General features: G+C 42.6%; 1 protein-coding gene across 2 annotated transcripts in view; it reads right to left on the reverse strand.

The window, feature by feature from the left end:
• FAM180A (family with sequence similarity 180 member A) overlaps window positions 1-26,647 on the reverse strand; it is a 33,267-nt gene extending 6,620 nt beyond the window's left edge. For both annotated transcript variants that reach the window (XR_012157063.2, XM_073329981.2), the window contains exon 1: window positions 26,412-26,647. Coding sequence is in view for 1 of the 2 variants with exons in the window: in XM_073329981.2 (XP_073186082.1) it covers window positions 26,412-26,487 (76 nt within the window). In the remaining variant the exon portion in view is untranslated. The remainder of the gene's footprint in view (window positions 1-26,411) is intronic.
• Between the last annotated feature and the right edge of the window lie 1,070 nt (window positions 26,648-27,717).

The raw sequence follows: 27,717 nt of genomic DNA on the forward strand, positions 1-27,717 counted from the left end.
ACGAAGTTAGAAAAATGCTGCTTTGAGAACTTATTCCAGTTTGATTTCAGGATATTTACATTGTATATTTTGACATACGATCTTAACAATTTGTGTTTTAACAGTTACAAAGCTTTAACTTTTTGAATCTCCATTTCTGTCATGTATTATTTTCTGATTCCCCCCTTTGTCTGACCCCCACACCCTGGTGGTAAAGTCCTGCAAATGTAAAAATTAAAAATCAAGAAAAAAAAATAAAATCTATAATTTCCCACAATTGTGAACATTTAAATCAATATATTATTTTTTTTAAAAATGTTTAAACGTAAACATTGATATTATCTCTCAACACTATAAAAAATAAAAATTGAATTCTGCCAAGCCTACATATATCTAATATGGACTTATCCATGGATAAGTCTGCTTAGTAAACAAAACTTTAATCACTGGGCAATTAAAATGTTAATGGCCACGCAGCTAGCAGAGATCCAGTCAAAATAATGAAGATTCATTTATAACTTTTTAGGCATTCTTTCCATGGCAGCTGTCCCATGCATAGAAACATCTACACAGGTGTGAAATTTTGTATTCATGAGTTTTCCCTATGTTGTGGAACAGGTGACCCAAGTATCTTAAGACATTGCTATAATACTTAAAAACACAGCTGGATGGATGTTTTATCTTTTAGTTTTCAAGTTTCCAGGGGAAACTAAAATCTTCTCCTAGTCTATTATAAGCATATATATTTTTCAGACTTATCACTACCTGCAATTCAAAGTTAGAGGGGGATAGAAAATAGATTGGAATTCTGGACAGATCCATAACTATTGAATCACTTCCATGTCTCTGTAATAGTGCCTTACATCTATAACTATCTCCCAGGCACTATACCAATTATGTATATATAGACCTCACTTATCCCACACAGAAATGCAACAACTATTTAACAGGAACACTGTACAACAGCTTTTGATAAAGGAAGTGAAGGATGATATTGCCAGCTGAAAGTGCACAGGGAGAATTTAGGTGGGTGGATTATTACATTGGAATCTAGCTAAGAATGATCAATATCTTTATTTTACAACTCATCCAGAAGACATCCCTTCCACAAGCAAGGCTCTCGATGTTAGGAAATTGGCACAGTGCTGATCTAAGGTATGTCTACACTTTGAACTAGGGGGTGTAATTCACAGCTTGGGGAGACATACCCATGCTAGCTCTGATCCAGCGAGCCCACTAAAAATAGAGTGTAGCTGCAGGGGTGGGGGCAGCAGGAGGGACTAGCTGCCCTGAAGGTGTGTATGTACGTAGGGTGGCTAGCCCCTCCACCTCTTGTGTCACGGTGGCTACATTCTATCTTTAAGCATGCTAGCTTGATCAGAGCAAGCATGGGTACATCTCTTCAAGCTGGAATTTTCACCCCCAGTTTGAAATGTAGACACACCCTTAGAAAAGTGCCTCTTACTGAATCACTAGCTGCACTTCCTGATGTTTTCCTATCCAACAACTGACCAGGATGACATTGCTTAGTAGACTGTGAGATATAACGGGGCCAAGGCCTGAACATGATACATTTGCAAACAAGAGGCTTGTATATATTTAGAGACTGCAAACCACTCTATATGAGCCAGGTTGCATTAACTTTCTGAACTGTTCACCTGGCCCCAAATACAGATATTAAACCTTTGCTACAGTTCTTAGAAACATTTTTCTATCTTCATAAACTTTGTGTTCCTTTTTAATATTTTTATTTTTTCTTGCTCAGCATTTTAATTCAACCCCTAACCACGCACATCTTCGAACACACACACACACACACTTCAAATTCTCCTAACCCTAGTGATTTACATTTCCTTCAGGGTTTGTGTATGCATTTACAGAACGGGATTTCTGGTTTTATTTACTCAGTGTTTATGAGCTTGTAAATTTAGCACAAAAATCAAGATGGAGAAAGATTTGCAGACAGCCAGTCACAAGGAAGTCTGAATTTAATTATTATAAACTCATCTAGAAACTTTTCTGCTGACTTGACTTCCTCCTACACTTATAGCTTTGACATGAGTTACCTGTGCAGTATCAAAGAATAGCACAGGACCATTTGTGTCCATCTCTTTTCCAGTTTTTGCCCCAAAGGAGTTTCCTGTAGCATTACTAGGTATTTATATCATAGCAATGTGTATCATTTTATGATGATGATGCAGCTGATTCACATCATCCACAAAAATTGGGACCATCTGAGGGAAGGGGATTTCTGATCAATGCAGTCATATAATGCCTGATCCAACAATCATTTAAGTCAATGGAGACATTCTTATAGACTCTCCCCCTCCCCCATTTATATTATAGTGCCTAGAGACGATAGCCAAGACCTGGGCCCCATTGTGCTAGGCCCTATGCAAAACATAATAAGAGATAGTCCCTATCCTGAAAAACCTACAATTTAAATAGACAAGACAGACAAAGTGGCCAGGGGTATGACAGACCAACATAAGAGATTCCCAGATCACTTTTCAACAGTGCGTCTTGGGCAACATTCCCCTTCTCACCAAATGCAGGCTCTCATGTCCTAGGGTATCGGTGTGGGTGTGCATGGTCTTAGAAATTAGAGATGGAAGTGCCCTATTTGGTCACCCAATCCTTCCCACACAAGACTGTTTCATACAGAACATTTCCTAGTGCTTTATCTCATCTACTTCTAAAAAGACACAAGAGATGGAATTGCCACAGCTTCCCTCTGAGAACTATCCCACAAACTTTGATGAAGGCTGCTTCTGCATTAGTCTATTTGGTAACTGCGCTGCCAACTTGTAACTCATGGTGGGTCACCGTTGCTTAGATATTTAAATATACTGTACCACCAAGAGTTAAGCTTGCAATAGATTCTCTTTTAGTCATAGACTTTTATATTCAAAAAGTTTTCTTAAAGACTGTTTTCTTATTTCTAAAGGAGTGTCCTGGATTTCATTAGTATCATGATAAATATTTTTCTCCCTTTTCCAAAATTCCATTTAGGTTCACTTAAGAACTGGCCTGAACCGACAGATACTTTGTTTTTCTTTCAAATCCAGACTGCTGCTCGCCCTGTTTGCATCCCAGTAGTGATCTGAACACAAAATAAGTATTGAGCAAAATCACACAAATACAAAAATCATTCTCTTACTACCATCGTGAATCTTATCCATTTATTTCCCTTTCCTTCAGACAAGAAATCATACAAAACCCCAAGACTGACACTGGTGAGCACTATGCCAATGTATGTTTATTGCAGGGAGAACATGATACTGTTTCCAGTCTTCAGGGCTGCAAAATAAGAATCTAATCCAAATGAGATCATGACTCAGTGGTAGTTTTTCCCCATTCACTTCAATAGGCTTTGGATTATAAAACCCATGGACACTGACCCAATGGGAGTCATTCTTTTGAACCTCAGTGGGTTCTGGATCAGACCCTATCTCTCCGATATGGTGAAACAAGAAGGAAATATTTTATAGATAACTGTAATAGACAGCCACTATCCAAAAGCAGACTGGTTTCTGAAGTTTTCTCTTATACCAACTAATACAGAGAAATGTTATCTTATTTTTAATCTCATCTTGATAATATTCCTGAAACCAATGCATTTTATAAAGTCTTTTTGGGTAGTGCTGTTGTGTCCTTCCCCAAGACACACACTGAAAAGCACACTATCAGAGGCTCGTTCACCTGCACATGTACCAATGTGCCATCATGTGTCATCATGTGTCATCAATGCCCCTCTGCCAAACTGGACAGTCTCTACGTAAAAGAATAAATGGACACAAATCAGACATCAAGAATTATAATATTCAAAAACCAGTTGGAGAACACTTTAATCTCTTTGGTCACTCGATTACAGACCTAAAAGTGGCAATTCCTCAACAAAAAAACTTCAAAAGCAGACTCCAAGGAGAGACTGCTGAATTGGAATTAATTTGCAAACTGGATACAATTAACTTAGGCTTGAATAAAGACTGGGAGTGGATGGGTCATTACACAAAGTAAAACTATTTCCCCATGTTTATTCCCCCCCACACACACACACACTGTTCCTCAGACGTTCTTGTCAACTGCTGGAAATGGCCCACCTTGATTATCACTACAAAAGGTTTTTTCCCCCCTGCTCTCCTGCTGATAATAGCTCACCTTACCTGATCACTCTGGTTACAGTGTGTATGACAACACCCATTGTTTCATGTTCTCTGTGTATATAAATCTCCCCACTGTATTTTCCACTGAATTCATCCGATTAAGTGAGCTGTAGCTCACGAAAGCTTATGCTCAAATAAATTTGTTAGTCTCTAAGGTGCCACAAGTACTCCTTTTCTTTTTACTGAAAAGCAGGAAGATCTTCTAGACTCTGAATAGTCTCATTTGTTCACTTTACTAAAAAATAAATTATAAGAAAAAAACATGAAGTGCCCAAATCAGCTCTTATTTATGATAGCCTCTGCTGGAGTAGAAAAGTCTTTAGGGTAGAAATTTATGGCCATGGGAGGTTATCACAAGCTCACTCTCTCAGAGGGGCTATAGTGAGCCAGGGAGCACCTTGGCAACTGCCACAGTAGGGAGTACCCAACAGAAACAGATCTGTTTTCCCAGTCATAAACCCAAAGGAGGCCAGAAGGAGAAACACCACATGCTCTTCTTGGAGGTGATTTCTCCAGTAGAGCACAGTGTTTTTTGCTGTTACAGGGGGAGGATGTCTGCAACATCATTCACCAACTTGAACAGAACTGGCCCAAAGTTGGGACAGCTTTCCATGCCTCCCTGTTCTCCCCCTCTAACTCAGAGGAGCGGTAACAGTTCTGCCTAAATCCTGTTGGAATGCTCCAAGGAGATAAAATTCCAGGTAGCACTTTAGCATTCGAGTTTGGTTAGATAAAGCAGCTTTCCTACTGCCATTGTCCTAAAGCTGCAACTCTCTACATGTTTCTCAAGGAGGTTTCCTTAGTGCTAACAGCTGAAGATAAATCAGGACTACTTCTAAAGTCACTCCAGACTCCTGGTGACGAACAGGAGGCGGCTCATGCAAAATATATATTTGCTTACCTTAAGACACCCCACATTCCATGCACACACCTGAGCTAGAGTATTATCTCTGATTGTCCATCCATGTCCCCATGTGGTCCCAATGGCAACAACTGACTACCCTAGTTTCCCTCCTCTAGTCCCCACTAGGAAAGTTGTACTTCGGCTCTACCTCTGGGCCTCCTTGTACCTGTAGCAATGGATTGCCAGAGCCTCACAAACGGATGTGGCCAGCAGTGGCCAAGAGTACACAGAGTTGGGCTGAGCTGGTCAGGGTTTGGGTGGAAGCTGGATGGAGTCCCCCAGGAGTTAATTTGTAGTCCTTCAAAACCTAGGGCCAGCACTGGTAGTGGGAAAGTGCATGCCTGGTTACAGGTGCCTGATGAGCTCTTCCATGTTTTATTGTTTGCTTGAAGTTGTGGCTTTTTGCTGTTTCTGGCTGTCACCATGTACAGGGCCATAAATAGAAGGCCAGATCCTGGGCCTTGTTCTGTCTGCTTACTTCTCTGGTAGTGCAAGACCTGTGGAAAGTCAGCTTAACTGGGTATTTGGAAATTTCGCTGGGATCATGGAATCTCCAGGTGGCATAGAATGTAGCTGCCTCTACACCAACCCTCTACCAACCCCAGTACAGGGGGGTGCCAGGGCATAGCCTTAACAGTGCTGCTGCAGCTCTGGGTCACCGACAGCTAGAATGGCTTCTTGGGAGCTGTTGCTCCTGGGTGCATATTCTGGCAGCCCTGAGGGCTGTTGTAACTTGCAATGAGGACTGTCAGTCCTAGGATCTGGGGAAAAGGGGCACAAAGGTAGCTTAAAGCCACCATTGCCTCCTACCCTTGGGTTCTGTGCTGATTACAGCTCAGCCAATCCCGAGTTCTGAGCTCAGAAAGGTTATTTTATTTCCTGGAACAGAGTTACATTGCAAATCAGCATTTTTTTAATTTCAGGTAATCCCAAGCACTTGACAAAGCAAATGAATTGGATACTGGCAGTGCAGTGACTATGCAGGCAAATGCAATAGCCATCATGAACCCAGTAAGAGCTCACAAAGAGCCTGGGAGAGTAAAACCTATTTGCTTGAGACGATTGCAGGGAAGTTCACTGAGATATTCTCTAGCTTCTTCAGAAGGGCCATTGGGAAGTCACCGGAAAAGTTCACAAGAGAATTTGCTTTAGTAGCTCCTCTGAGGTATCTCTAGTAGGTTCATCTCACAATTCCCACCCCACTAGTACACTATACTATTGACATTAGAGATGAGCAGAAATTTTGCTGTGAGACTCAAATCCAGGACATGCTGCTTAAAGTTTTTATCTCACTGTCACCTTTGAATATGCCTGCCTTTGGGAATTTTGAGTCAGACCCATAATAGTTGATGTTTGAAAGTATTTTTGTTGTTGTTAGAGGAATAGTCATTGTAGTCCTTTTGTTGAGTTACTCCATTAATAGAATAACACCTGATCAGTCAGACCTGGATCCAGAGTTATTGCCACTTCAAGTTAACTGTGAAATATCTGCACCTCACAGCCCTGCAATTGCTCAATCAAGAGTCACTAGATGTTTTGCATCCCTGGGCAACTACCTAGTGTACATCTGTGGCTGAGCTTGCCCTGCACCTGGTCGCAGAAGGGCTGCCTCTTGCTGAGTAGAATGGTGTTGAGGGATGTTCAGCGGGCAGTGAAGGAAGTAATGAAATCCACCAAGCTTATGATGACTGGATCTGTATTAATAAGAGATGAGCAGACTTGTTTGCAATATTCCCATCCTTCCTTACTTCTTGACCAGCACTTCCATTGACCCCAGAAGGATGCATGTTCTACAGTCCCACAGGGTGTTTGGAAAGTGAATGCAGAACACATGCAATTGGCTGTCAGGCCAGGACCTGAACTTTGCCTGACCAGCATTACAATGGAGTGTGGTCAGGCATAGCTTCTTTTTAGTTCTTGCCATTTTGCCTTCTCAATCCAAAATCCCAAGTTAAAAATTATTTAATACTAACCCATCATGAAGAGAAATGGGGAGAGAAATTGCTAGAGAAGGGATACAAATAAGGGAAAGAAAGAAAAGATCATTTAGAATGAACCAGAAAGACAAGAAAATGCAGCATATTACTAAAGACCAGTTTTTGTAGCCCTTACATGGAATTGCACTAACTCACACAAGTAACTCCATTAAAGACAAGTGCTACACAAAGACCTGTAGAAACTGGCCTTCATGCAGTAAAGCCCCCATTTTGGGGGTATGAAGTCTTCATCCCCTATGAAGGAAAACAATAATTGCAAAAACAAAAACAGAAAAATCTAAATCAGTAATTAAAGAAACCAGAAGCAAATAGAATCTGTTGATCTAGCTTTTTATATAAATGCCCACCATCTTAGACTCAGCTCCCAAGAGTTAAAAACACAATTATCTTTTTTTCTGTTCTGTTGGCTAGAGGCAGGCCTAGAAGTTGGTTATTCTTTTTATTAATTAATATTATTTTCAATAAGATCCAAAAATGAAGCTGCCATATTGAAAGTCTGATTTTGTAGGTTAGGACACAGGAAATGCAACTGCCATGGGAATGCATGAGAAAAGCAGGCAACTTTCTATGCTGTTTTAAGAGAAATTCTATTTTAAAAGCTGTTTAAAATGAACTATATAATTCTTTAGTTATCTAAGTAATTACTATTGTTTCAGGTTTCAGAGTAGCAGCCGTGTTAGTCTGTATCCGCAAAAAGAAAAGGAGGACTTGTGGCACTTTAGAGACTAACAAATTTATTTGAGCATAAGCTTTCGTGAGCTACAGCTCACCTCATCGGATGCATACAGTGGAAAATACAATGGGGAGATTTTTATATACACAGAGAACGTGAAACAATGGGTGTTACCATTGTGACAGGGTCGGGCTAGATGTCTATAGGAGAGTAATAGAAGGCAGATATATTAGCCCCAGGCTAAGTAGGTCCCTTTTCCCTGGGAAAGGGAACAGGGAAGGTTCCAGAACAATCAGGAACCTTCTGGAGACAATTAAGACAGGCTGATTAGAACACCTGCAGCCAATCAAGAAACTGCTAAAATCAATTAAGGCAGGCTAATCAGGGCACCTGGGTTTTAAAAAGGAGCTCACTTCAGTTTGTGGTGTGCATGTGAGGAGCTGAGAGCAAGAGGCACTAGGAGCTGAGAGTGAGAATGTGGACCGTTGGAGGACTGAGGAGTACAAGCATTATCAGGCACCAGGAGGAAGGTCCTGTGGTGAGGATAAAGAAGGTGTTGGGAGGAGGCCATGGGGAAGTAGCCCAGGGAGTTGTAGCTGTCGCACAGCTGTTCCAGGAGGCACTCTAGACAGCTGCATTCCACAGGGCCCTGGGCTGGAGCCCGGAGTAGAGGGCGGGCCCAGCTTCCCCCCAAACCTCCCAACTCCTGGTCAGACACAGGAGGAGTCGACCTGGACTGTGGGTTCAGAAAAACGGCCAAGCTGAGGGCTGCCGTGATGCTCCAAGGTGAGCAAATTCGCCAATAAGCGCAAGACCCACCAAAGTAGAGCAGGAACTTTGTCACACCACACATACTGTAATGAGAGTGATCAGGTAAGGTGAGCTATTATCAGCAGGAGAACTGGGGGAGGGGGTGGAACCTTTTGTAGTGCCCCCTACTGTTCCTCACACGTTCTTGTCAACTGCTGGAAATGGCCCACCTTGATTATACTACAAAAGGTCCTCCCCTCCGGCTCTCCTGCTGGTAATAGCTCACCTTTCCTGATCACTCTTTTTACAGTGTGTATGGTAACACCCATTGATCTCTGTCTATATAAAATCTCCTCACTGTATTTTCCACTGCATGCTTCCGATGAAGTAAGCTTGAGCTCACGAAAGCTTATGTTCAAATAAATTTGTTAGTCTCTAAGGTGCCACAAGTACTCCTTTTCTTTTTACTATTGTTTCAGATTACCTTTAATCTGTGTACCATGCACCAAAGAAGAGCCCATTTGCTAAAAGCGGTCTTCTAGCCCAGGTGTTCCTTCCCATTCTATCATCTCAGGCCTCATAGGTCACTAAGTATGTTCTGCAATGGAACCCCTGAGATGTGTTATTGCCTGCAAAGAAAATGATCAGAAGTTGTGCAGTGTAGAGCAACCTCAGTGTAGAACTGGTTGGAGAGGCAAACCCTTTCCTGTGTGCTAGTGATAACATGGTAGGGTCTATCACTTGGGGAGATTTAAAGGCCTTTCCAATCTGTAGTTTAAATAGAGAGGTATTTCTGGAGATTTTGTGTGTGTGTATATCTATCTATCTAGATAGATACACACACACACACACACACACACAGAGTATTCACCTGTATCTGTTCCAGGTGAAATGTTTTGAGCAGGAAAGAACACACTGTTCTGAGGCAACTACAATGCACCTGGAGAAATGTTCATTCACCTGGAAACTATGACAGTCACTCCTTTTCACCTGAGAGAGTCCCAGACACCTCCCACCATGGAAGAGTATCTTGTGTCATTCATTCCTCCCCTACTTATAAAGAGAGGGGTACCCTACAGAAATCTTTTGTGTCACACATGAGACAGGCCTGTCAAAAGGTGGCTTGTACAGTAGTGAAGTCATGTTGCCTTAGTAAAATGAAGAGAAGGAAGTCAGTAGAAAGAAACTAAAAGTGAAGGAAAGGAGTGCAGGTTTGCATGCAGAATATATTATTATAGTATTCCTAAGAAGTTGGGGCCATACTGCGCTAGGCACTTTGCAAATACATAGTAAGAGATAATCTCTGTTTAAATAGGGGAAAAAGGAAATATTATCCCCATTTCACAGATAGGGAACTGTGACCCAGAGACATCTAGTCACACAATAAATCTCTAACAGAAAATTGTGAGTGCAATTCCCATGCTATATCCCAGTCCTATGCCTTAACTTCAAGACCATCTTTCATCTCCATCCTTATTGGGTGATCCTGGCCATTAGCAGGCATAAAGCCATCCAAAAAAAGAACTTGAAATCTCTCTGCACTGATGAATACATACAGGACTGTACAGTGATGTAATCTATTTTCATTTCTTGCAGCAAGGAGCAGAGAGGGAGGAAGGGAGATAGTGCAGATGGATATTGGTGCTCCTGAGGATGTTGCATGCAGGACTTAGTAGGAAGCTCAGCACAAACAAAACAAGGAGGAGGAACCTTCAAATGAACAAGGGAACGGGAACAATGGAAACCAAGAAAACCATACCAACAAAGCCACTGACCCCTAGCAGCTCTGAAAAGCAACTTCATTCTGTCCCTTTGCTCCCTGGAAAGGGCAGGTCCCTAGAAAAAGTTTTTCAAACCTACACCCTTTTACCTTAGCAGTTGCAAGCAGCAGACCTCTGGGCCAGAGAGCAGTGAGTTCAAGCCCCATACCAACGACATTTGGGTTCATATGTACTGCAGCACTGGAGGGCTGTGGTGGACTGTTCAGAGGTGACACATAAGATAGTGTAAGTTAGACCCTCTGTCAAGGTTCCTCCCTCACTCTGAACTCTAGGGTACAGATGTGGGGACCTGCATGAAAAACCTCCTAAGCTTATCTTTACCAGCTTAGGTCAAAACTTCCCCAAGGTACAAAATATTCCACCCTTTGTCCTTGGATTGGCCGCTACCACCACCAAACTAATACTGGTTACTGGGGAAGAGCTGTTTGGACGCGTCTTTCCCCCCAAAATACTTCCCAAAACCTTGCACCCCACTTCCTGGACAAGGTTTGGTAAAAAGCCTCACCAATTTGCCTAGGTGACTACAGACCCAGACCCTTGGATCTGAGAACAATGAAAAAGCATTCAGTTTTCTTACAAGAAGACTTTTAATAAAATAGAAGTAAATAGAAATAAAGAAATCCCCCCTGTAAAATCAGGATGGTAGATACCTTACAGGGTAATTAGATTCAAAAACATAGAGAACCCCTCTGGGCAAAACCTTAAGTTACAAAAAAGATACACAGACAGAAATAGTTGTTCTATTCAGCACAGTTCTTTTCTCAGCCATTTAAAGAAATCATAATCTAACACGTACCTAGCTAGATTACTTACTAAAAGTTCTAAGACTCCATTCCTGGTCTATCCCCGACAAAGACAGAATATAGACAGACACACAGACCCCTTGTTTCTCTCCCTCCTCCCAGCTTTTGAAAGTATCTTGTCTCCTCATTGGTCATTTTGGTCAGGTGCCAGCGAGGTTACCTTTAGCTTCTTAACCCTTTACAGGTGAGAGGAGCTTTCCCCTGGCCAGGAGGGATTTCAAAGGGGTTTACCCTTCCCTTTATATTTATGACACGCCCCCCAAATCTCAGCTAGGGTGAAACACTGGCTGGGATTTCTTCCTGGAGCTCTAGGAAAAACAGTTAATAAGACACATGCATCTCTAAATATACTACCAAGTACATAAAGACTAACAATATTTTCTACATCTCAAGGACGATTTTAACCAGTTGATTCTGGGAAACTTTCATGGGAGAGTGCATCAGCCACTTTGTTTGAAGCTCCTGAGATGTGTTGGATGTCGAAATCAAAATCTTGGAGAGCTAAACTCCACCGAAGAAGTTTTTTGTTAGTTTCTTTGACAGTGTGAAGCCACTTCAGTGCAGCATGGTCGGTTTGCAGGTGGAAACGCCATCCCCAAACATATGGGCGTAGCTTTTCCAGAGCGTAGACAATGGCGTAACATTCTTTTTCAGTGATTGACCAGTTGCTTTCCCTCTCAGACAGTTTTTTGCTGAGAAACACTACAGGGTGGAATTCTTGATCAGGTCCTTTCTGAGTTAAAACTGCTCCCACAACACGCTCGGACGCATCTGTGGTTACTAGAAACGGTTTGTCAAAGTCTGGGGCCCTTAGTACAGGGTCAGACATGAGTGTCGCTTTAAGCTTGTTAAAGGCCTTCTGACACTTTTCGGTCCACTGAACAGCATTTGGCTGTTTCTTTTTGGTTAGGTGCCAGCGAGGTTACCTTTAGCTTCTTAACCCTTTACAGGTGAGAGGAGCTTTCCCCTGGCCAGGAGGGACTTCCCTTTATATTTATGATACCCTCCCTTACACCCAGTTATATACAGTCATTCACGCAGATTTCCTCACTCCGCTGGTGGGTAAGGGAGATAGTAGCTGTGCAACACTCTTTGATTCACTGACACAGTTGGTGCACTGGTAGAGTTGCTCTGGATGAAGGACTTCCAGTGCAGGTATGGTAAAACTCATGCTGTGATGCAATATATTATGGTCATTCCAAGAGACCTAATGGGGCTGAAGGGGAGTGCCCAGCCTGGAAAAGTTACAGCCTGGAATCTGCATGGTTCCATGCCCTTTGATGTCACCCCTACCACGCAGACTCCCTTGTGCATTGTGCCACCGAAAGCTATTACTGCTCCTTCTGCTCCCCGTATTGCTGGGGAAAGTGTTGCCATTAAAAGTTATTTGAATTTTCAGTGAATTTACTTCTGCTGCGTTTCTCCCTTTTTGTTATTTCCCTTGAATATTCCAGTGAACATGCTCTGTTAGTGTGTGTGCACACACATGCACACACCCCAGCTCATTTCAGTTGTGAATGCTCAAAAATTAATCAAAAGTCTATTCTGAATTGCACAGCTAGGCAGACAACAGTATGGATTTTGAGTCACAAACTGCAATCTTGCACTCAAATATTCCATTTTAAATTTGCACGATTGTTAGTTAGTTCCATCAGACACCCAATTACGGGACAGAAACAATACCACTGGAATTAGGTAACTAACACAACATCGATTTCAAAAGTTTCCAGTGAAATAAAACACAATGTTTTTGAACAACAAGGATGATTTACCATTGGAACAAACTACCAAGCGAAGTAGCCAATTCTCTATCTCTTGATGGCTTCAGATCAAGACTGGATGCCTTTCAGGAAGATATGCTTTAGCCAAACAGAAGTATTGGGCTCAGTACAAGGGAAGCTGGGTGAAATTCTATGGCTGTGATATACAGGAGGTCAGACTAGAAGATCTAATAGTCCCTTCTGGCCATTAAATCTATGAATTTACCAATAGACAATCTGCAGACCAAGAGCCAGATGCTATTACTCAGACTGAGTAGTACCTTAATCTATGAGATGTCTCACTGAGATCACCAAGCTATTATTTAATGTAAGAAAGAATAGCAGAACCTGGCTCCAGAAATTATTTGCCAAAGAAAGTAGTGAATAATTTCATGTCATGAATAAATTAAGAATTTTAACAATGTACCCACATGCTATTTGTGAACAGAAATAGAGGCAAAATTCATTTCATAAATAGTTTATTATGAAGTACTTACCCATTACTAGATCCACAGGTGGGGGAAGCTGATCTCCAGTAATATCAGGTATCAATACACAAAGTTCAAAGCTGGCAAGAGATTTCCTTTACATTGCTGATTTTTTTCTCTGATTAGGAAGGACCAGAGTTGTTCCCCCTTCCCTCTCACCGCTCTCTACAAATTCAAATAAATTTGTAGAATGAGAAAACATTAATCCCTCTTTTCTTTCTCCTGCTTTAGGATTTTATTTGTGTTTCAGAAATAGGAAGAGCACAGCTGCCTTTCCAGATGTTTGCTGATCTCCACATGTCTGTGCATCTGCTGCTAGTTTTCTTAATGACATAAAGATGTGCTAGATGGGGAAAGTATAGAAACCAGCCTTGTCCAGTGAGCAAGTTGCAGGGGACTATAGTATCCTTTAACTGAGGAAATCAATTGTCCCTGGAAACAGAGTCTTTCCAAAGCATCATGTATTTCCCAAGAGTGGGAGCAGAAGACTGATGTAAATGTGTTTTATGAACTGGAATTTTACAGCTATTTTGCTGCTCAGAAAAATCTGAAGAGTAAGAACCACCTGCAAGTCCTTAACTCAGAGTGAGGGGTGTGAGGTGAGGCCCATTTGAAAGAAAAATCAGAATAAGAGAGTCCATTCTATCAAATTTTCATCATAACTTCGTTAATGTCTGGCATGAAAGTGATGTTGATGGGATAACAGATGGTGACTGCAAAGATATGTAAAATCTCAAACACATTTCAAAGTGTATGCATGTTATGGCACACCAGTGGAATTTCACCAACATTTTGAGTATTGCCAAAAAATGTAGTAAAAGCTTGAAAGTTGAATTTGAATTGTATTATTTATAATACAGAAGCCTCAGCCAAGATCAAGGACCCATGTACCAGATGCTGGGCATGCGAATAGTCAGACAGTCCCCGCCCCAAACACCTTACAACCTAAACACACATGACAGACAAAGGAGGGGAAGAAGAGATAAAATATGTAAGCAGAAGAGGAACTGAAACACAGTGAGATTAAGTCAATAGTTCCCAAAGCTTTTTTTTCTTAGGTGACACTAACAATTGCATTTATCTTTTTTGCAATCCTCCCAAAGTCCAAATTAATGGGGGTTGGCCCAAAATCATCAGCCAGCATCCTTCACCTCCTCTGCCTGCTCCTCATCGCACTGAGGGGGCACTGACCCCACCCTCAACAGTGTCCTCCCATTGCAACCTTAGTACCCTGCCCAGTACAGAGGGGAGGTTGAAGAGTGAACCTGCCCCCACTCACTTGCAGCAGTGGTTCCTGTCCCAAAGGGCTGGGCCCAGCTCCCTGCTCGGGTCAGCTGGGCTAGATTTGAATGAGTGATGTTGAAACCTGGCACATGGCACTGCAGTGCTAAGTGGTGGCTGGGCCCAACCTGAGCAGTGCTGCGAACCTGTGTGCCTGGTCGCAATGTCTGGAGCTGGGAGTCAGCCCCACAGGACAGAATCTGACATTGCGGGCTGAGTGCTGGGCAGGCTGGCTTTCCAATCCCCCTGACCCCAGGTCCTCCCCTTTGCACTGGGCCTGTGATCCATCTAGAACCCTTCCCATGATACTCTGCTTTGGAAACACTGGACCAAGTGACATGCTTAAGGTCACATAAAAAGTCTGTGGGAGAGCCAGGAACTGAATCCCTCTCTTCTGCGTCTCAGTGGAGTGCCTTAGCCACAAGGCTGTCCTTTCTCCACAATAAATTTCACACTGCTCTGAAGTTGGAATATTCAGATATGTCTGGTTTCATAGCCCAATGAGTGAAAGCTGAAGTATGAAGTAAGACTGGGGTTGCTATTAGGATTTTGAGTGCAGAAAGCCAAGCCAGCTCAAACAAGGTGCATTGCAATCTGCTAAAGCCAGCTAGACATTCTGGGATAGATCCTCAGATGAACTAAACTGGCATTGCCCCGCTAAAGTCAGCATTGGTCAAGTTTACGTGAAGACACTGCACTACAAATCTCATCGTGTTTTGCCATATGTGGAGTAAAGCAAGCTCACCCAAAGAGCCCTGGCATCCAAGGGCCATCTCTGGAGCACAGAGAGGAGGAGCTGAGGTTTATGTTCGCTAAGTGTTGTGTTTCTCTCAATTATCCATCTATGGGGCCAATCCTGAAAGCTGCTGAGCACCTACTGCTCCCATGAAACAAATGAAAATTGTAGGGTCTCAACACTTCACTCTGCGGGTGCCATCTCACATTCTCTCAGCCGGAGTGGATTTTGCTGCATTTGTCAATGTGTGTTCAATTCCGTGATAGGCATTCCCCTTCTCCAAGTCACTCCTCCCTTGGAGTTTGTTGCACTGAACTTGTAAAATGGATTTTGGCTTCCAGAAAAATGATCCAAGTAAATATTTTAGGACAAAATGATGTCCTAAAATTAGGAAGACCAAATTCAGGAGACTGCTCTTCCCCGTGAAGCAGACTCTGGGGAGTTACGGATTGAATGCAGCCCTGATATCCATCCACCCACCCTCTAAGGGTTATTAGAGCTAGGGAAGTTGTACAATGGCTGAAAAAAGCCTTGAATAAGATAGCCTGGATTTAAAAGAACGTAATCCCTTCCTCTTTAGGGGAAAAAAAAACTTTGATTAATGTTATTTATCCTTTCATTAATGATAACTGCCTAGAGCCTTCCAGCTCAAATGTGCTTCCTTAGAGGATTGTTTTTCCATCATCTCATATGCTCACTGAATTGTTTACATAGGGCTGCCCGTGAACACTGGATTATTACTTAGACTGTAAACCCTTTGGAGCAGGCAGTGTCATTATGTTCTGGTTTGTACAGCACCTAGCACAAGGGGGGTCTGGTCCATGACTGGGGCTTCCAGGCACTGCCACAGTGCAAATAAAGAAATAAAATAACAGTGGACATTGATTTGTTATTGTTGAGTTGCTCATGAGCACCAGACTATGCACACTGGTTTAATACTACGTGTCTATATAAGAAGACTGAGCAGTGCATACCAGTTTGTCAGTGAGAGGTTGCTCAGATGGTGATTTGTAGTTTTCTGGATTATTTTTATCATTTGTATTTAGAAAATGATCCCTGAAGTATTTATTAACATCACCACCATGCGCGCACATACCCACACACAAAATGCACTGCATTTTGCAAATAGATTAAAAAAATGCAAACAGCTCTTTCCAACCAATATGAGGTTAGAAGAGCTAACACAACTCTTTTCTAATTCACCGGTAGGGCTGCAAAGGTTCAGTCAGCTGCACTGATTTGCAACAACTTCAGTGGAGAGGCACTTGCTTGTGTGACAGACTCCGTTTTGGCCAACACGCTAATGATCTCTTAGCAACACCCACTTACAGTCTTGCCTTCCTGCATGGAAGATGCAACACCCTATGGCCTAACAAAGACAAGCAGCCTAGTCAACATGCCCGACTAACAACTGACACATTTTCCTATCTAGACCCGTAGTGCCACATGCCATGATCCTCTCAATTGCCAGCTACTCCCTCCAACTGCATTACGTGGGCTACTGAAGACAGCCTCATTCCACACACATCATACTTTGCTCAGAGTTCTGCAAAACCCAGCCTGGCCCTGTGCAGCTGAGATGGTTCTGAGCTAAGACGGGGCAATGCGTGAGTGAGAGTGAACAAAGATAGATGAGAGAGAGTGAGGGGCAGTTTTTGTGTTAGATCATGCAGAAGTGAGCTTCAAAACACTTCCAGGAAGTAGGTCTCTGTTGTTCACTGATCTTAGTGGGTTTGATGGAGGACAACTGACAGCTCTGGAGTTCACTCATTAAAACCAGGAGCACAGCCACTGAGGCTCCCTTTGACAGGATGCAGCATGCCCTCTGTTCCACATTGGGCTAGCTCTGCTGATTTGTATAGAAGCAGGGCCATGACATTATTACCCATTTCCTGTCCCCTCTGGAGAGTTAACACTAGATTTCCATAGTCCTTTTGCTACCTGAGCACAAGCACCATTTGTACCCAACCGCTCTACTGGGGCACATGGGAGAAGAAAAACCTTGTGCCCTTTTCTCTCTCCTTTCATTTCTGTGCAGACACAACTGAGCCTTAAACTTTCCAGTCCAAGGAGAGACTATACTAACTCAGTCCCCTGTAACTCGTGGTTCTGTTTGTTTAAAAACTTGGTAGAGAGAAAAGAAAACCCTTTGTGTTTTAATAATTACTGGCTACCAGAACTTTCTGCCAACTTCGCATGCAGGTCTAGCAAAGCAGGAGTTCCTGCAATTATGAGAAATGTACAGTTCCAGTTATGGCATAATGTTCTAAACATTGATATTGCAATTTTAAAAAGTAGTGAAGGAGTACTTGTGGCACCTTAGAGACTAATAAATTTATTTGAGCATAAGCTTTCGATGCATCCGATGAAATGAGCTGTAGCTCACGAAAGCTTACGCTCAAATAAATTTGTTAGTCTTTAAGGTGCCACAAGTCCTCCTTTTCTTTTTGTGGATACTGACTAACATGGCTGCTACTCTGAAAAAGGTAGTGAGTAACTGGAAATGGTGTTTGTCCAGTGCCAAACCATGGACAATAGCAATAAATAGCACAGTTACATGTATTAACATTAATTTTCTATTTTAGCTGGGTGATAAAGACACAAACACTACCCACAGGAATACAATCTACATTTAATACAATATCCACAAGAATACAAGCTGCATTTAATGAAGAAAACTTCAAGGAAACAACTATTTTTCTTCTCTCCCGGGATAAGAATAAACAATGTTGTGCAACATCTACCAGCATGGCCAACACAAGGGAATGAACAGGGGACTTCCAGACCTAAGAACAGATGTCACTACATCTTAAGCTAAAGAAGCAGGCTCCCGTGGGAAGGAACAGGGTGCATCTGTAACAGACCAACATCCTCTGTAGATTAGGCTCAAAGGGGAATACCTAACATACTGACCAGTGGGTTACAATTGCCATAACTATAAAGTTGTGTATGCTTTAATCTTTCCCACCCTCCATACTTATCACATTCTTTGTTTCTCCTTCCATCTTCTATTTTTTCCTCCCCTTTTATTTTCATGCATTATCCACTGTCCTCTCACCTGCTCTGTTTTCTTTTTGCCTCTAGCCCCTCCTCTAGTCTTTCTGTGTATCTATTTTCTGCCTTTTCCCCAACTCCCCTTGTCCAGCCTGTCCATTTTATAGATAGGTATGTGGTTCCCCCCCTCTGGCTCATATAAGCACTGCCAGTTTGGAAAGACAATATCCATTTTCAAAACAATGGAGAAACCAGAACACTGGCTCCATGCTATCCTAAAGCCCACAGACTGGATACTCTAACCCATGTCTCACCCATGCATGCAGATTTCCAGGTCAAAGTCAGTGCAGCTTTACAAGTTCATAGCTATGCAAATACTTTGTGTCACCATGTAATCCCAGCAGTCTACTCCCCAAGTATAACGAGGGTGTGGGCAATATATGTTCCACCACAGTGCAGCTTTGGGTACCTGGCCTGGAAATGCATCTTCCTGCCACTTGAACTCCCCAGGGAATCCAACCTGAGTCTCGAGCCTAGCAAACATGCCCTGTGCCTTCAGGAACTTTATTTTTCCTCACCCAGCTTTTTTGGGAGGCGGGGAAGGGAGAGACAGTCCACCTGACTCCTCCAAGCAAAGATGCTTGTGCAATGTTGAGTCACTGTGGCTGGTGACCTAATTCACTGTGGCTGGTGAGGAATTCCAAAACAATGAAAGGAAGGAGTGCTGGTCTCGAGGGAGTTGGTAAGCTGCCAATTGGGCTGAGAAATGCCCCAGCATATGCTTTAATGAAAGAAGGAACCTTCTGTGGGAACGAAAGTGAGCAATGGTTTTTATTTTAGTCTACTCTTTTCTTTTTCACAGATTCATCTTCCGGGTCCCAATTCCAATACTCAATTCCCACCATCACTGCCACACTGATGATGAGACAATAGCAACCGGGCTATCATTACAGCACTAACTCTCATTGGAACCTCCGAGGGGATAAAAGCTGCTCCTTCTTAAAGGTTAAGCCACTTAATGGGTTAGTAAGCCCATGTTATGTAACAGACTGAGGCTGGTTCAAGGGACCATGTCTCAGATCCAGCAGTTACACAGCAGGCAGAAAGGCAGAATACCCATGGGGAGGATCTCTCCAAGGAAAAGCTGTTATAGCAATATATAAGTACAAAGTATGATTAGTTATTATTACGTCCAAGTGGTGGGGAGGAGAACTGGATGGAGAAAGGTGGGTGGAAAGTATGCCTAATGCTCCTGCCTTTCTTTATGACGGGAGGAGGAAATCTGTATGGAAGTTTATCATTTTGGACTTTGGCCTGTGCCAAAGCATGTCTTCAGGTAAGACTGGTCTGTATACTCAATGCTGATTGGGAAAACATTCCTTCCTTCATTCTGTGATACCATGGAACAACTCCTCCTTTCCCTGCTACCTTCTGATACCCATATACCCCACACATGTGGCATTCAAAAGTGCTAAAGCCACTGCTGATGAAGACACCTTTAGCAAATTCCCAGCAATTCCTCATGCATGTGCTGGAGGTCTTTGATCATTCTCGCTTATTATGAGACATGGAGTAACAGATAATGGGTTAAATCTTGACTTCATTGAAATCAATGGCAAAAGTCCCATTCACTTCAGTGAGGCTGGGATTGCACTCAGTAAATGGAACTTTAAACAAGAAATTAGACTGATCCACACATTTCAGACCCAGACCAAAACATTCCTAAAGTTTGTGTGTGTAGCTCCAGGGTTTTAGTGCAGGCCTGTCTCTAGCAGCGGTGTCCCATATATGTGTGCAAGGCTGATGGAAATGATCTGATTCATCTGCAACAGGCTTGCATTGAATGCTCGACCAGCCTTTTTTTTTTTTTTTAAAGCAGCCTTTACCACCTGTCTGGAACAAAGGCTTCTCTCACTTAAATCTGGCTGCCCACAGCCCCGCTGTTTCGGGAGCCAGCAACATGCTGGGGTGGGGGTTGGTACAGAGCTGCAATGCCGGTTCTACACCACTAGGAGATTTTCTGTGAAAGTAAAACTCTCCGAGGATTAAGTCCACTAGCTTTCCGATACTTTCTGCTGCTGGGGTGGTACAAAGTGGCCTGAATGGGGATCAGGATCTGGCCTGTTTTTAACCTTGTCTGGGCTTGCTCTACCTCTACCTCAGGATCTCTTTAGTCCCTTGCCTGCTCCCTCTGCAATAGTTTCTTTACAAACTCACATTCTCACCCCTGCTGGTGCAAGAGGCTTCTCCTCTGAACCATCTGCCATGTGGGACAGCCTCCCTGAAGATCTTCACCTCATCAACTCTCACTCTGTTTTCAGAGTCCACCTGAAAATACATTCCCCACCCCATTTTTCTTTTCTTTTCTTCTCTTTTCTTTTCTGTACTCACTCTATCTCCTTTTGGTCATTCTTTATTTTAAATTTATTTATTCTTTATTTAAATCTTCAAGTCTATTATTTAAGTCTAGTAAGTGTTTGTAGAGACACTGTTTGTATGCCATCAAATTTTAAAAACTTGCTCTTATATAGCACTTTTCATCAGTACATTTCAAAGCACTTTTCAAAGGAGAAGAAGAATCATTATTCTCATTTTACAGATGGGAAAACTGAGCCACAGAGAGGTCAGGTGACTTGCCCCAGGTCACCCAGTGGTAGAGCTAGGAATAGAATCCAGGTCTCCTGAGTCACAGTCCAATGTTCTAGCCACTAGCCCACACTGCTTTCTTTAAACACGGTCATGGTGTTTTGAATTGCATTGTCACTACTAATAAACTAACCTGAAATGAGGAGACTCCAGATACTTGTAACAAGCATAGACCTCCGAGAATTGGTATAAACCCATGAAATTCAGGATAGGTGGGAGCCACTGATATAACTGGCCAGACGTTCTGCTGGAATAACTCCACAGAGTTCAGTGGAGTTACACTAGTGAAAAATTTAGCCCAATAATGTCAAACAAGCAAAATAATATGGGATCCAGGCACTCTTCAAGGCAATCATGGAAAAGCTAGATAAAAGGAAAGTCTTTTCTTTACTGTGTAAGAAGGAGAAAACTTTACACATGAGCATATAGAATTGGCCAAGTTTCATAATATTTCAAATCCTTCATAGTTTTGTATACATTTTTTATGAATCAGATAACTACTCTATGGAAATCAGAGCAAGTGAAAAGGACACTGCATTTAAAAAGCTCTTGTTCCAAGGCCAACTGGTGTGATTTGTTTTGATTCTTGGGCCAGACCTTTTACGATCATCATCATCATGTTCTATACAAGCCAAAGCCATGACCCAGTACACGTGGGGCTGCTGGGTGTGTATGTCCATTTGTGTGGTAATTACATGTTGTATTCAAGCCAGATTCTCTTTGCTTGCACCATCCAAGTCAGAAGTGATGAGTATTACAGTCAGCAGTGGAATCCTAGAGGCTGCTGCAAAAAGGAGGTGGGCAAAGTTTCATTTGCAATATGGGGCAGGGTGGGAAAGAGGAGAGTAATATAAAAAGTTTTGGTGATTCACCTTGTACCCTTGCCAGGATAGAATACATAGACATGTGGCAGGACCACCATGGACCTGGCATGGGCCTCCGGTCATGGATCAGATGAAGAATTAAACCCTACCTCCAGCGTGAAATGGCTGGCTGGGCATAGACACACTTTCCCCTCCCACTTGGCTCCAGAAAGTGACCAGTTATCTGCAGCTGTGGCAACACTATAGGCGGCAGAATGTAACTCAAAATGGGAGTGACTTGAACAATGGCCATTCACTCAGGTTCAATACCTATATTGCCAGAACACTAGATGAAACACTAAGAATTAGGACTGTTCTGGGGAAATCAAGATAGACGGGGATCCTTTCTCCCCAGGGGCAAACACAAGAAATGTATCCAGGGAATAAATACATCCATAGCTTTATGGAATTGTAGATGATCCACTTTTGCAGAGAGTGGGAGGAGAGATTTATAGCAATGTGTATGGACCAAGTGAGAAAACCTTGACTTTCTTCCAACCTTACACTTTCCATTCCTCCTTCCCCAGCCTTCAATGGTGGGTGAAATTACAGACACAATTGCTTCCTCACTGTCCAAGGAAGCTCACCCCTGAGGAATCATATTGAATCTTCACCAACCAGAGGACCACACTACAAACACACCTCATTGGCTGTGTGATGTTTGATTCTGATCAGGAAGCTCTGAAAGCTAATATATAAACTAACTGAATTGAAATGTGCAAACAAATCTGGCTTTACGGTTTTTACTATAAAACCAAGTAATTCCAAAAATACAGATAATGAGCTAAATTCTGCTTTCAGCTACACTGAAGTCAATGGAATTAGTCCAGATTTATACTGGTTTATAGACAGAAAAAAAAACAGAATTTGGCCCATGGTTTCCATAGTTACTGGAAGCTGCCACTTTGCACATCTATGAAGCTCTAGAGTTCTGGTTCAAGCTCATCTGTAATAATCACACCTCTTATTTGTACCTTATGACGGGGGGGAGTCACTCATTATGGATCCAAAATTACATTTGCTGCAAAAGACCTGTTATTATCTTGCTGTTTCTCAGAGTAAATTAGTGAAATCAGAAATGCCAGGCAGTGGAATTGAGGCTATAGAAAACTTCAGATGTGTAAAAGAAATATGCCTCATCTCCATTCAAGCTCCTCACTGGGCTGTTCTGAGTGTCACTTCTAGTCAATCTTTGTCCTGCATTGTAAGGTTCCCCATCTCACACTTGGATTTGGGCAGGTACATGAGGCAGAGTGGGTGTGATATTCTATATGGCGCTACAAAAATTACTGTAGAATAGGGATGAGAAAGAAGAAAGGAAAGGTTTTTGGCAAAGTCCAGACTAGAATGGTGCACACCAACCAGTGATCAAACTCACCAGGAGGGGGAAGTAGAATAAAGCTCCCAACCAAGACCCATTCAGCCCAAGACCCTTTCCTCAGGTCTGGCTTTATTTTCAAACAAGCACTACAAAACAAGAGCAAATAAATTCAAGATACTGAGTACTAACCTCCTAAGGCTTACCCAGTTTCCACCACAGCTGGGAGGGGAGAGGAGATGATATCTCCCTTTGATAGCCATTCCTGAGTACTACGGAGAGACCCACCCTAAGGCTTCCCTGAGTCTCTCCTCGCTACTTCCCTGTTGCAGGGGAAGAAAGATTTAGATTTGGGTTCCTGCAGGTCATGTGCTCACAAGAGCTTAGAGGCTGTAACAGGTTCATTTGGGTGTGCACATGCACCTAAGGTCCAGTGCTCTGTTACAGTGTGATTCAGATCCTAGGTTCCATTTATAAGATCTCTCAAAGTTCAGAGATTTAACTAAATGTCTCTCATCTTCGTCCATCACTATCTTGGAGCAGAGATGGGCCAAATCCTTGACAGTGGGATTCTGATCCAGGTCCTGTTTTACCCAAACCTCCAACGTTTATCTTTACTGCAAAGGCCAACTATAAACTATAGAGGGACTTTTTGTTTTGTGAGGTAGTGTTTGCTTTAAATAATTTGTGCTACTGGTCAGTTTGCAGATGATATGCAGCTCTAGGTTTTCATTAGATCCAGGTGCTGTTCTGCCTTTGCATACCCAGTGCCAAGCCTAGATCAGGACTTGGATGAGAGTTAGATGGCTGAGGTTTCACCCAGAAAAGACTGAGGTGATGCTTGTGGGTTAAGAGAAGGATTCTGAGTATATAGTAAGGATGTGTCCTGTCCTCATGTTTGATACAAATTTCCCCATACATTTTCAAGAGATTAATAAATTAGGGTTGCCTTTGGACTCCCAGATGCTCCTACACCCAAACAGAGATTGGTGGCCAAGGGGGGTTTTCCCTCCCCTCTCTACATCTGGTTGCAACTATTTCTCTCACATCAGGATCTTGCTACTGTAATTCATGCCTTTGTCCCTTTGAGACTAGATTGCAAAATGGGCTTCACCATGGGGCACCCTGGAAGACTACTAGAAAGCTACAGGAGATGCTGGAAGGTGCCTGCTTCTCTGTGAAGAGGTATTAACCGCAACTCGCATATTCCATCATTCTGTTCACTTCCAGATGCCATGCAGGTTATTGGCTTTGCTGAATGGTTTGGGTCCTGGCCATCTGAGATAGCTCTCACCCCAACCCCCTGCCCTCATTCATAGTCATGGCCATTGAGTTTAACAGCTGATGGTGTTCAAGCTAGCAGTGTCCAGGTTTACCGATCTAGGACTGAGGACAGGATGTTCTCATTAGAAGGCCCCTGACTGAAACTGGGTTCCCCCACTGCTTTAACAGAGCCCAAGTCTGTTGACCTTTAGGGCAAGATGTAAGGCTCAACACTCTGTTCTCAGGTTTCTGCTAAGGGAGGGGCTGCCATGTTGGTATTTCATGGGGGAGTGTGGGAGAGGGCAGGAATTCCTGGGGCAGCTATGGTAGCAAGAGCACCTGGAAACAGCTCCTGCAACTGAGAGGGCCAGGTGCCAGTGAACAGTCAGCGGGTCCTCCCCATTGAAGCCCCTTGCCTCCAGCTGATACCCCTACACCAGCAGGTGGGAGTTGGATCTCCTACTTCTTTTCTGTAGTGCTCACCAGGAAGTGCCACCCTTATGCTTGCCCCAAAAATCTGCCAGAAAATGGAGTTGAAACTCTCAGCATTACCACTCTCTAAAAGCTACTAGGGGAACAACAGTGCCCTCTTTTTTTTCCCTCCACATTTTGTTCATGATCCTTGGACTTTAGTAATTACATGAATTCGATAAATTAAAGCAAATGAATCAATAAAAACAAAGAAGGGCATTAAATGTATCTCAGTAATTTCATGACCAATGGATGGACTTCTTTTTGTCCTCTCTACTTCAAAGACATCGGTCCTGACAAGATGCCTAACTTCCCTGCCCCGATACACCCAGAGGTAGGATTTATTTCAAAGAGCAATGCATAATTGTTATTTCCCTTTTACCCCCTTCTTATCAGCGTGACACACAGATGAGCTAATGCCTTGTACAGTGCTGTTCACTGGTATATCTGTAAGCACTTTTTACAAAGGATACCAATATCACTATCCCCGTTTTACTGATGGGGAAACTAAGGCAGAGAGCAGAAGAGACTTACTCAATGCCCTGCAGCCAGTAACAGAGCTGGGACTAGAGCCCACGTCTTCTAAGTCTCAGCCCAGTGCGCTAGCCACTAGGCAACGCTGCCTCCTAGAGAAGAGTTAAAGTGTCATCCAACTTCAGTCACTGATGCTCCTTCAAAAATCCAACTCTTGTTATAAAGCACAGACACAGTTAGAAAGGACTCAAGCCCACAGAAGGAGGAGAGGAGACTGAATAATAAATTGAACTTGTACTTCATTGGTGCCCAAGTTCCTTTGAAAAGTCTGTGGGTTTAGGTTCAGTCCCAAAAAATTCCATTAGGAGGTGTTTCCTTTCCCCATTCCAGACCATGCTACCAAAGCAGTCACAGAACCACAACCAAATTCCAGTGGCGAGAATAAAGAAAAAGAGAAAGTTTTTAAAAAATAATTAGTAAAGATACTGGATGGGGCCACACAGGGTAATTCCTGAATTGGCTGGACATACAAAGCTGTAGCTCACGAAAGCTTATGCTCAAATAAATTTGTTAGTCTCTAAGGTGCCACAAGTCCTCCTTTTCTTTTTACTTTGTAAGTCACTGAAAAAAAGTATAAATATACATAGGTAATTCCATGTAGCTTCATACTGACAGCTTTCTGTATAAGAAACATGCTAGTCCCGCAGTCTCAGAGTTCCTATTATTTAGGTGCCCTGTATCCTGCAGGTATTTTAAGTTTTGACCCATGTAGCTTCTTCTTTTTAAACCCCTAACACCTGCCCAGGAGAGAAGATAGAATCATGCCCCTTGTGGATGGCAATGCTTTTGGTCTGGATTTCATGTCCAGAAAAAGATGCCTCTAGTTTTATTTTAATAGAAGGGAGAAGAAAGTGAGAAGATTTTTTTTTTAAATTAACCTGTTGTGAATGGGAATAAAAAATTCAAGAGCTGGGAGTGACAAAAGAAAAAAAAATAACAGAACCATTCTGTAATTTCAGCTTTCTCCCATCAATGGTTATTTGTTTGTAATATTTAAATCTTACCTCTGTTCCACCTCGGGCTCACAGTGGCATGAGCATTGTAACAGAAAAGCAGCAGTAGCAAAGTCTTCCAATGCATCCTTTACTTTAAAATCTCTCTCTATATCTATATATTAGCTATTTGCTTCCTGGCTTCCTTTTCAGGAGGAGACAGCTGCCTCCCCAACCCAAAGGAAGAACCTGTCTGTTCTCCTGAGTGCAACTGAAGTCAACGTAGCAGCTCTTCCCCTAAACCAACTCTCCTAGGGATCAGTGAACTTGCTTTCATAGGCACACTTTGTTTTTATCCACATCTGGAATGACTCATGGTGCATGTGAGTTTGCTGGCAGCTGAGAGAGTAAATGTCATTACATTTTTGTATTCAAGTTCCATTTGTTAGAAGGGCCATTTTTTTAAAGTCAAATAAACAGACAGGAGCAACTTTATGAAAGAACACTATTAAATGGTTGTTCTGTAGGTTTTTTCTCTGCTATGCGCATGGGCATACGCTAAAATGTAGCTCAGCTAAAAGCCAGCTCTGTGGTGATGTGTGCTGCATTCCTTGGATGCATAATACAGGGAGTGAGGCATATTCACTGAGGGAACATTTTGCCACTGTGATTCACAGGCATTGCTCATTTATAGAGAACACTAAAATAAAATACTTAGAGTGTGAGCTCTTTGAAACAGAGACCATCTTTTTGTTCTGTGTCTGTACAGCACCTAATACAAAGGGGTCCTCGTCCATGATTGGGGCTCCTAGGCACTCCCACAATACAAATAAATAATAATAAATAAAATAATAATGAAATGCATCAGTCAGGGTGTATTTGGGTGGAAAGTGTCTAAAGGAGTCACCATTCGTGAAGTGAAAAGGTATTTGATAGTTGCCTCCTTGATGATGCTGGTCCATACTACAAAATACACTGAATCTGGCATCACTGAAAGATTCTACTCAGGAGAGACCCAGAATGGAAACAAATGGGGGTATACAGGTAAAGAAAAATGAGGTATACTGTCAGAGTTGTAGGATGGTCCATCACCGCCCTTCAGGTCAAGACTAAGGTGCACTGAGATCACACAGGATTGAAATATCAGGGGGTTGCTACGGATCAGGACAGAGGGAAGTAGTAGTGGGATGCGGATACTAAGAGATGATCAATGCGTGATACAAATATTCGTTTGCGTCTCAATTTTCTATTTAGTGCCTAGAAATCCGTGATGGACACAGAGATAGATTGGTTTCAGAGTAACAGCCGTGTTAGTCTGTATTCGCAAAAAGAAAAGGAGTACTTGTGGCACCTTAGAGACTAACCAATTTATTTGAGC

The sequence above is a fragment of the Lepidochelys kempii genome, chromosome 1, assembly GCF_965140285.1.
Source record: "Lepidochelys kempii isolate rLepKem1 chromosome 1, rLepKem1.hap1, whole genome shotgun sequence".
Classification (NCBI taxonomy): domain Eukaryota; kingdom Metazoa; phylum Chordata; order Testudines; family Cheloniidae; genus Lepidochelys; species Lepidochelys kempii.